The 11,307-nt window shown below is 47.5% G+C and overlaps 1 protein-coding gene across 1 annotated transcript in view; it reads left to right on the top strand.

The window, feature by feature from the left end:
• The first annotated feature begins 3,470 nt into the window (after positions 1-3,470).
• Ak7 (adenylate kinase 7) overlaps positions 3,471-11,307 on the top strand; it is a 59,569-nt gene continuing 51,732 nt past the window's right edge. The window contains exons 1-2 of the mRNA XM_075947611.1: positions 3,471-3,593; positions 6,986-7,174. Of these exons, the coding sequence (XP_075803726.1) occupies positions 3,492-3,593; positions 6,986-7,174 (291 nt within the window). The 5' untranslated portion in view covers positions 3,471-3,491. The remainder of the gene's footprint in view (positions 3,594-6,985; positions 7,175-11,307) is intronic.

The raw sequence follows: 11,307 nt of genomic DNA, 5'->3' as shown, positions 1-11,307 counted from the left end.
GGGGCAGGGGCAAAAATAAAAAATGAAAGATGTTTGACTCAACTGGTAACACAAGATAGGAAATTTTTAAATAGCTGGGCCATAGCAGGCCAGATGGCTCGTCAACTAAAGGTCCCACCTCCAAACTGACAACCTGGACTGGCTGCCTAAGACCCACGAGGTGGAAGGAGAGCCTCCTCCCGCAAGCTGGCCTCCACATGGACTCTGTGGTGTGTGCACGTGCATACACAGTTTCTTTTAAAGAATTTGCTTTTATTTTGCTTTTTTTCAAAATGGGTTCTCTATGTAGCCCAGCTATCATGGAACTCATTTTGTAGACCAGGCTGGCCTTGAACTGGAAGATCTGCCTGCCTCTGCCTCCCAAGCACTGGGATTAAAGGCTTGAGTCATCACCACTGAAAAGAATTTAATAATGCATTTCACCGAGTAATTTTGTAGTTCTCTTAACCAGGATTTAGTGGAAAGCTCTTTGACCAGAAAGTGTACTGATGAAATCATTCTGAAAGTAAAATACAGCTGCAACACTGACAGCTTCTCAAGTCGGGTGAGGTGGCGCATGCCCACAGTTCCCGCCACAAGAGGATTACAAACTCAAGAGCAACTCGAGAAAGTTGGGAGACCCTTTCACAAAATAAAAAATTTAAAGAAAAAAAAAAAACCTGGCTGATTGCGAGAGGTGACTCAGCAGTACAGAGCACTGGCCGCTCTTCCAGAAGACTGAGGTTCAATTCCCAGCATCCGCACGGCAGCCACAACTGTAACTCCAGTTCCAGGGAATCTGACACCTTCACACCAATACACATAAAAGTAAATTTTTTTAAAAAAAAACTGTCTGGCAAGATGACTCTGGGGGTAGTCACTTGCCACCAAGCCCGACAACCTGAGTTCCATCCATGGGACACAATATGGAAGGAGAGAACTAACTCCACTAGGCTGTCCTCTGACAATCCCACACATGTCTCGTGGCATAGTCACACCTACACACAATGAGTAGCTGCAATTTTTAAAATGGGACGTAGGGGAAATGAGTCAACAAAGGATAAACTGCAAAGATTGCTTTTCCTCTAATGAAAAGTTGGACACGTTCAGAAAAGTGTTTGTGCTGTGTCCTTTTGATGGGAAATATGCGATGTTTAAAACAGGAAGAATGACATGGGGAGTGGGATCACGCTACATAAAATCACAGGCTTTGAAGTGCACTATATTAGACTATATACAGAAGAGGAAGCGAAAATAAGCATTAAAATATTAATCACTAGGTAGTAAGATAGGCATTCCTCTTGCGATGCTCTCACATACTCAATACAAGGGCTTCAGGTCAGGGGAATTCAGGCCTGGAGTTGGAGCTCGGGTGGAGCTCATACTTAGTCTGCCCGAGATCCCTGCATTGACACTTGGCACACTGAGAAGGGACGGGTAATGGGTGTGGGGTGTCTGGTAGCTGAGAAGTTTGTACTGGTCTCTCTGCACCGAGGGTGTCCATGAAAAGAGCACAGGCCCCATCTCCCATATGGACACACCCACCTTTATCCTCCAGCCCTGATGAACCCTAGGGTTTCCCACACAGCAAGTGAGCCGCTGGCGCTATGCCTACCCTCAGTGTGTAGGATAGGGCCTTCTATCCATGAGACGCTGTGCTCCCTCCAGTGTTGAGGAGCAAAGCCTGCTGCTGCATGATTCCATATCGGGGGAACAGAGATAGACATTTGGAAGGGGACATTGACTTCAGAATTCTCCCTGCAAGCTCCTTATTTAGGGGTGGCTAAGACTTCACAGATGAGGAACTTGCTTAGCCACCCACCCCAACCATGAAGGATGGAGTTGGAGCAGAACCCCCAAGTCTTCTGGCACCTTCCAGTACCTAACAAAAGGCAGCACATACACTAGGCAGTTGCATGCAGGGGGAAGACTAAAGGAATGCTACAATAATTGCTATAATAAAATCAGTAGGCTCAGGAGCTGGCGATAGGGCTAATCGGTCACGAGCACTGGCTGCTCTCACAGAGGACCTGAGTGTGTTCCTGACACCTACACTGTGGCTCACAATCCTCTGTTACTCTAGTTCCAGGGGATCCGACGTTCTCTTCTGGCCTCTGAAAGCATCCGGGAACGCATTTGGTGCAGAGTCACTCATGCACATAAAATAAAAATGAATACTTTTAAGTGTCTATATATGTGTACATATTTATATATAACAAGTTAATATTTAAAACAATTCCAATACAGTCAGACTAACAGCAGGAAGGTTATGTTCATAGCCCACCACAACCTCTGAAGATCAGTAATTATGGTTTATTATATTAACTTACTTCTGGGGAGGACTGTGCATGCCACGGCACATGTGGGGAGGACTTACTGGAGTCTGTTCTCTTTGGGACAGAGGGATGGAACTCATGATGTTAGGCTTGATGGCAGACTCCTTTACCCTCTGAGCAACCTCATCTGCCACAATGTTTTGTTTTGTTTTGTTTTTTGCTGTTGTTGTTGTTATTTGGTTGGTTATTTCAGTAACTGCAAGAGTAATCACATTCGGAAAGAAGGCCCAGAGTCTACAGTGCCTTATTTTAAGTCATGTGGTTGTGTGTGAATTTCCAGGCACAAAGTAGTACCTCTAGGCACCTCCACCAAATCCCCAGAAAAAAAAAATTCTGAAAATGCTTTAAGAAACACAATCTGAGAAGAGGAATCTCCGTTCAGAAGATGCCCCCATAAGAATAGCCTGCAGGCAAGTCGGTGGGGGCATTTTCTTCACTGCTAGGGGATGACCCAGGTCACTGTGGGCAGTGGGCAGTGCCTCTCTTCAGTCCCCTGATCCTGAGTTGTAGAAGAAAGCAGGTTGAGCAAGCCAGTAAGCAGCGTCCCTCCATGATCTTTGCTCCAGTTCCTGCCTTCTGCCCTGACTTCCCTGGATGATGGTCTACAAGTTCTAAGCCCTTTCTTCCCCAAGTTGTTCTTGATCTGGTGTTATTACAGCAATAGAAAGCAAATTAAGACAATCCCCCTAAATCAGTCCAATCCTGGGCACCAAACGGCAACCGGCTGCACAGTGTGTGGTGGTGGGCCCTCACGCTGTGGTTTCACGTGTGCTGGACGCCGAAACTTGTGACAACTGCTTTTCTTTACAGCAGAGAAGTCACCACAAACAGACCGTCCTACAGGAAAGGTGCTAAGGGCACAAGCGCTGGGTGCCTGAACCTGGGAAAAGCGCTCTCCCGTGAACGCAGCCTCGCCCTTTCAGATACGCCCCCATCAAGACCGTAAGCCACGCCCCCAACGGACACGCCCCCATAACCACGCCCTTCAGATGCGCCCTAACCAGAGCCCTCCCCACCAGACACGCCCCAGCCAAAAGCGAACCACGCACCACCCAGAGCCTGAGCCACGCCCCAGACAGACTGACCCACCCCCCCCCCTAGCCTTCCGGGGACTGGCCTCTCCTCCTTAGCAACCGACAGGACTCTTTCACCTTAGCAACTGCTACAGCTAACGCCATGGCTGAAGAGGAAGTTCCTGCGGGCTCTGAGAGAGTCCAGAAGATACAGAGGGTGTTCATAAACCAGCTAGACACCTACAGCAGCGGAAACATAGGAAAGGTGAGCGGCGGCCCCCGAGCCAGTCTGGCCCTCAGCCGTCGATGTGTACCCCTGGTCCATCCCCACAGCAAAGATCTGCACCACAGGCTGTAGTTAGGAAGGAGCCTCCCCCGGAGAAGATTCCAATCCTAGCAAGTCAGTGCCTCCAGGACCTACCCCTAACTGGGCTTGACCCATGCACCTTCCTGGAAACCCAGGTGTTTGGAGACTGCAAATCAAACTCCGATTCCTACTTCTTTATATATGTGGAGACCGAGGCTCCAGGAAAGGGTTTGTAAAGATCATATAGCGAATAATGGATAGGATGTGGAGCAGACAAGTTGTAAGTCCAGCCGTTATATCACCCCTTTTTAACCTTCTGTTTTGTGGTAGGCACAAATTTTGACCAGGTTCCTAGTGGGGAGCCTCCTCACCTCAAGCAGGGCTGGGGGACAGCCCAGTGTGGGAGATGGCACTTGAGGCACAAGCATGAGGACTTGATCACTTGATGAAGTAAAAGCTGGGCAGGTAGTAGCACTGGGAAGCAGTCAGGGAGATCCTGGAGCTTGCTGCCCAGCAGTCTAGCTGAGATGACAAGCTCCAAGTTCAGCGAGAGACCCTGTCTCGAAAATTCAATGGAGCCATAAAGAGAAAGATGCTTTGCTACCTCTAGCCTACACACACACTCACACTCACACACACACAAAGATCCCCAGACAGAACACCTAGAAGCTGTCATCTTAAATTGTTCTTTGCCTAAAGAGAGGCTGGAGAGATGGCTCAGGGTTCAGAGCACCAGCTTCTCTTCCAGATGACCCAGGTTCCATTTTCAGCACTCATATGGCAGCTCACCAAGTAACTCCAGTCCAAGATGATCTGTCGCCCTCTCCTGGCCTCTGTGAGCACTGCATGTACATGGTGCACATATATACACACAGGCAAACATTCCCAGGCATAAAATAAGTAAATATTGGCACAAGAGATTAGAACTCAGGTTTCCTGCCTCCCAAAATTGTTAAAAATGAGTCTGTGGAAGCAAACCCCAGTGACTCGTGAAAGCAAATCATGAGATGACCAGTGGTGAAGTTAAATTCTGGCATGGATTATCGAGGGGCCACGGCCTGCCTGGATGGCTACACGAATGTAGCCCTGGAATAGACAGAAGGGCGTGTAAGTGGACAGCTAAAGCTTTCCCTTTGACAGGGACGCTCCCACCAGAACAAGCAACATGCTGTGTGCAAGTGTGCAGTAGCAAAGGCTGGGAAGACATCAAGAAAGCAGCTCTCTTCAAAGTCGGAAATATCTTTACGACGTGTTTTTCTCCTATTTTCTTTTTTCTTTTGTTCTCTTACAATCTTAGTTGGCCTCTTTTCATAACGATTAAATGTTTTAACTGACACCGGAATAAGATAGAGGTTTTACATTACAGATTGAATGTTAAAAATTAAACAGATAAATCTTAGCCAACATCATTATTCTAATTTTTTATTCAGTCCCCAAAGAGAAACACTGTAAGCTTAAATGCATATTGAATCTTGAAGATCAACAATAGACAAAAAGGAAACACCCCTGCAACTCCAGCTTTAAGAAGCTGAGGCTAGCCTCTGCTGCATAACGAGATATTGTCTTTGAGAACAGTAAGGAGTAAAACATCTCATCAGTTCTTATAGAGGTTGGAAAATGTAGCAGGGCCCCAGACCTCAGTAGGCCCTGAGACCTTAGCACAGCTGGCTCCGGGATGTACCGTTCAGGCTGTAAAATTCAGGGCACAGACAGCATCACCTGCCAAAACTAAAACAAAGGCCTAATTTGCCGAAGTCCACATAGTTCTGGGAACATCTCAAAATGTACTAACCTTGCTGTTAAGCTTTCATAGTTCTGCTTCTAACTAACTGTTTTTGTTAACTGAAATATGTTAACCTAGAACATGGCTTTTGTGCTTAAAAGCCCATCCCAAAAAAGGCTCAATGGGATCCCGAACACCCAATGCAGTCGCCAGCCGGCTACTAAAGACTTTCTATTGGTTTAAACCCATAATTGAGTGAGCAGTCTTCTCTGGTGAATAACCCACAATAGAAACATTTCCGTGGTAGAGCATTTGCATAGCATGTGTGAAGTCCTGTGTTTAAAATACATCACAAGCTGGGCAGTGGTGGCACATGCCTTTAATCCCTGCACTCAGGAGACAGAGGCAGGTGGATCTCTGAGAGTTCAAGGCCAGCCTGGTCTACAAGAGCTAGTTCCAGGACAGGGTCAAAAGCTACAGAGAAACCCTGTCTTGAAGAAACCCAAATAAATACATAAATCACAAGCCAGACAGTGGTGGTGCACACGTTTAATCCCAGCACTGGTGAAACAGGGGCAGGTGGATCTCTGAGTTCATGGCCAGCCTGGTGAGTTCCAGGACAACCAGAACATCACAGCGAAAACCTGAGTCCAAAAAACAAAAATAAATAAAATACACTACAACCATAATAATTTATACTGTTTATATATTAAACTGATAAAAAGTGCTTTGAGTTTATTAAATTAAGTAAAACATTTAGGACTAAAGGATGAGGCAGTGATCTTGGTCAGCACATGCAAGGACCTGCTTTTGATCGCCAGTACTAAAATAATGTTTTAAATTTAATGTCATCTGTTTTTGTTAATTAACGTAACCATCTGACAGTTTTAGACTGGGGATGTAGCCGAAGCAGCAGAGTGCTTGCCTGCCGGGCACAAAACAAGTTTGGTGTGCGTGACTGTGATAACAGTCAGAAGGCAGAGGCTGGAGCATTCAGGGTTGAGGTCACCTTTGGCTATGTAGCAAGTTCAAGGCCATCCTGAAATATGTGCTACTCTGCTTCTGCTTCAAGAGCAAACAACTAAGAGAGAAGCTGGGGGAGGAGGGAGGAAGGGAGAGAGAGAAGGAAGGGTAAAGGACAGGCAAACTGATCTTTGTATGTTTGGTTTTTTAGTGTAGCCCTGGCTGTCCTGGAACTGGTTATGTAGACCAGGCTGGCCTTGAACACAGGGATGCACCTGCCTCCAGAGTGCTGGGATTAAAGGCTTGTGTCACCATACTCCTCTGGCAAACTACTATTAAATTTCCTCAGGGGCTCCCATTGCACACCGCTGGACCCCCTGAATAAGGCAGCCGTTTTCCCACCAGCTCTAAAACCATTTAGTCCAGCTCTGCCTAGTGCTAAAGGAAGCATTGCTGACACTCTCTGCACCTGTGTCATCAGCTAGTCAATGTCCTCTCCTATGTGGCCACTGCCCTGTGTTGTGAGCATCATCGCATGAGCCTTGCGACCCTGATGCTCAGTCCATGGGGTACCCATTAAAGGCAAGAGTCTAGAACCATCACTCACTGGTTTCCCTGGCTCAAAGCTCTGCTTGGCACCCAGGACATCTCCGTTCTCTTACAGTTCCTCTCTAACTGCGTTGCTGGGGCTTCACTGGAAGAGATTACAGAAGAGGAAGAAGAAGAAGATGAAACAAAGCCAGCAGCCCCAGAAGCTTCCAACGCAAAAGCGAAAGAAGGCACGTTCCAGATCGTGGGCACCTTGGCCAAGCCAGAGAGTCCCAGGCCTGACTATGCTGTGGAAACATACTCAGTAAGCCCCCGGGGCATTCCGTAGGACCTGACAAGGGTAGCCTCCCTTTGGTACCAACCTATTAGCAGTCCCTTACCTCTTCTCTTCAGCCCTTCTGTTCTGCAGACAAGCTTACATGACAGGAAATGGGAAACATCTTTGCTTAAATCTTTGCATTTTGTCCATGTGTGTTGCTGCAGGCGTGTGTTTTATAATTTTTTTTAATGCTGCAAGATCCCCAGTGGCAGTAGGCCCTGCGAGCAGCCAGTCCCAGGCAGAGACGGCTGCCAGTCCCCGAGCAGTGGCTGGTCCCAGGCAGGGAGACACATGGCAGGCGGGCAGGAGACAGAGACATGGATAGACATGACATGCAGAGTGAGGTTGAATATTTATTCAGGGGGTTATGAAGGGGGAAAGGAGAAGAGGGGACAGAGAGAGAGGGGGGAGAAAGAGACAGAGAAGGGGGGAAGCGGAGAAGTGTGGAGAGAGGCAGATGGAAAAGAGAGCAAGCTCAGGCCAGAAGCTGAAGATCAGCCTGCCTCAGCAGATGGGGAGGGAGTGGGCATGGCTTGTCTCTTAAAGGGACAGAAAACCATAACAGTGTGCATGGCACAGTGCACATATAGAAGTCAGAGGAGGAAATATTTGCCTTATGCTTTAAGACAAGGTTGCTTGATTGGACTTTGCTACCTACACCAGGCTAGCTAGCCCGTGGGCATCCAGTGATCCTTCTGGATCCCATCTCTTCATACTTCTGCATACATCGCTCTACTGCATCCAGGGCGCCATTTGTAGTAATAAGAGCGCTGCGGCAGGGCTGCATCCCCAGCACCCCGCCCGCACGGCTAGCTTTACCCGAAATAATTACACAGACACTGTATTCATTTAAACACTGCTTTGGCTCATTTCTACCTAGCATCTTCTAGGCTAACTCTCCCACCTGGACTAGCCCATTTCTTATCATCTGTATAGCACCGGTCTTACCGGGAAGATTCTAGCCTAAGTCCATCCTGGGTCGGAGCTTCATAGCGTGCATCTTCCCTGGAGCGGGGAGCATAACGTCTCTCTGAAGCATCTGCTCCGGTGAGGAGAGCTGTTGAGTCTGACCTCACTTCCTCTTCCTCCCGGCATTCTGTTCTGTTTACTCCACCCACCTAAGGGTGGGCCTATCCAATGGGCCTAGCAGTTTCTTTATTGCTTAGCCAATGAAATCAACAGATTGATATATGACACTCCCACATCACACTGGTGCTGCAGGATCTGAACTCAGGTCCTCATGATTGTGCAGCAATTACTGAACCATCTCCCCAATCCAGGACTTATCTTCCTACTGTGACAGAGAAGACCACAATTTAAAGTCTCCATATTAAATTTGGGACCATAAACAAAGAATTTAAATGAGATATTCTTGGAAGAGATGTGTCTAGTCTTGACGTCCAAACTCATAAAAAAAATCTTCTCTCTATGAAGCATCAGTCACAAGGTGACATGAACGTACCTTACAGGAAAGAGTGTGGGGTCATGAACTCCTGGGGGCTCACATGCCTTGCATCTGCCAATGAGCAGTTGTACCACCTTCACCTGACAAACTGGACCCTATCCTCACTGGGAGACATTTCTCTACCCCTAGAAGAGCTCCCCTCTTTCCCAGGGTAACTCTCGGTCCACCTGGCCCATTACCCTCTAAACCCTCTGTTTACCTCATAACCTGTTTATGCCTCAAGATTTAACCCACTAGGGCTGGAGAGATGGCTAAGCACTTAAGAGCACTGGCTGCTCTTCCGGAGGACCCAGGTTCAATTCCCAGCACCTACAGAGTGGCTCACAACAATCCATAATGAGATCTGGTGTCCTCTTCTGGCCTGCAGGCATACATGCAGGCAGAACATGGTATGCATGATAAATAAATAAATATTTAAATCCTTAAAAAAATTAACCCATTACCTATGACAGTTACTAAATGAAAGAAAAGTATTATTGAGACCTGTATCACAGCTGGTCATGGTGGCTCATACCAGCACTTGGGAGATTCAGTACAAATGAGGGCCAGTGTTCAAATACGTGAGCCCATTGAGTCATCCCAAATTTAAGCCATAACAAAAACCATGTCTTCACATAAGGTTACAAACTGAAGTACTAGGAATTAGGACATCAACACATCTGGGGTGGTCTGAGTGAGAATGGGCCCCCTTGGGCTCTAACGTTTGAATGCTCGATTCCCAGTTGGTGGCTCTGTTTGGGAAGAATTAGGAGGTGTGGCCTTGTTGGAGCAGGTGTGTCCCTGGGAATGGGATTTTCAGTTTCAAAAGCCTGCACCACGTCCGGCCTTTTTCCTGCCTGCTGCTTGTGGATCAGATGAGAACTCTTGGCTATTGCTCCAGCACCATGGCTGCCTTCCTGTTCCCATACTCCCCACCATGATGGATAAGGACTCTAACCCTCTAAAACTGAGTCAAGCCCCCAATTAAATGCTTTATTTTATGAGTTGTCTTGGCCATGGTGTCTCTTCACAGCACTAGAACACTGACCAAGACAGTGTCCTTTCAGGGAGAGGAGACAACTCAACCTATGATATCAGCCTCTTTTTTGTCTGTTTCTTTTGTTGTTTTGTTTTGAGACAGGGTTTCTCCACATAACAACCCTGGCTATCCTGAAACTTTCTCTGTAGACTAGTCTGGCCCTGAACTCACAGAGATCCACCTGCCTCTGCCTCCAAGGGCTAGTATTAGAGGCATGCGCCATCACCACCCAGCTGATACAGACATCTTTAAGGCTCTTTGTCTGGACTGACCAGGCAAGGCAGAGCACACAGTGAGAACATATGGTGAGAGCATCAAGGCAGATATGGGAGCCATGTACCTGTGAAGCTCCCCAATAGCAGCCATTGCCATTCCTCCCTGGGAACTAAAGGAGAGGGGAAAAGTGGATTCTTCCCTCCACCTGGCTGGAGCCGACTTGCTTGGGACACCTTGGCCTTGGAATTGAGCCTCCAGAGCAGTGGTTCTCAATCTTCCTGATGCTGTGGTCCTTTAATTCGGTTCCTCACATTGTGATGACCCCCCCAGTCATAAAATTATTTTTGTTGTGCCGGGCGCTGGTATCATGATGGGGAAGTGTCATATATCAATCTGTTGATTTCATTGGTTAAGCAATAAAGAAACTGCTTGGCCCTCATAGGTTAAAACATAGGTGGGAGGAGTAAACAGAACAGAATGCTGGGAGAAAGAAGCTGAGTCAGTGAGTCGCCATGATTCTCCCACTCCAGACAGACGCAGGTTAAGATCATTCCTGGTAAGCCAGCTCGTGGGCTACACAGATTAATAGAAATGGGTTAGATCGATATGTAAGAGCTAGCCAATAAGAAACTGAAACTAATGGGTCAGGCAATGTTTAAAAGAATACAGTTTCCGTGTAATTATTTCGGGTAAAGCTAGCCGTGCGGGCGGCTGGGTGCTGGGGACGCAGCCCGCCGCTCCTATTTCAACAGTATCACACGCCTTTAATCCCAGCACTCGGGAGGCAGAAGCAAGCAGATCTCCATGAGTTTGAGGTCAGCCTGATCTACAAGAGCTAGTTCTAGGACAGGCACCAAAAACTACAGAGAAATGCTGTCTCGAAAAAAATTTTTTTTTTGTTGCTACTTCATAGCTGTGATTTGGCTACTGTTAGGAACTGTAATGTAAATATCTGTTTCCCAATGGTCTTAGGTGACCCCTGTGAAAGAGCCATTTGATCCCCAGTGGAGTCTCGACCTATAGGTTGAGAATCACTCTCTAGATGGTGGTTGTGCTGGATGGTTTTATGTCAACTTGACACAAGCTAAAGTCATCTGGGAGGAGGAAACCTTAATTAAGAAAAAAGAAGCTCTCCACCCACCCATCAATGCCTGGGGCAGGTGAAAGAGCTGGCCAGCTGTTTCAGACCCCCACCAGCTGCAACACTCTGGTGAGCAAGCCCAGCACCTCACCAGGACAGCTCAACAAATCCAGCCCTGTTAGGGGAGGTGCACATGAACTAGCCCCAAAATCGTGAGCATGGGACAGCTATCTCCGTTTCCCATCTGGCCGAAACGACCCTACAGCTTCCCAGGCCCAGACCCAGGGTTATGATGTAGTCCACCCCAACATCCACCCCATCTATGATCTGCTGGAGCA

The sequence above is a fragment of the Microtus pennsylvanicus genome, chromosome 14 (genome assembly GCF_037038515.1).
Source record: "Microtus pennsylvanicus isolate mMicPen1 chromosome 14, mMicPen1.hap1, whole genome shotgun sequence".
Taxonomy (NCBI): Eukaryota; Metazoa; Chordata; class Mammalia; order Rodentia; family Cricetidae; genus Microtus; species Microtus pennsylvanicus.
This window is presented reverse-complemented; position numbering and strand designations above follow the sequence as displayed.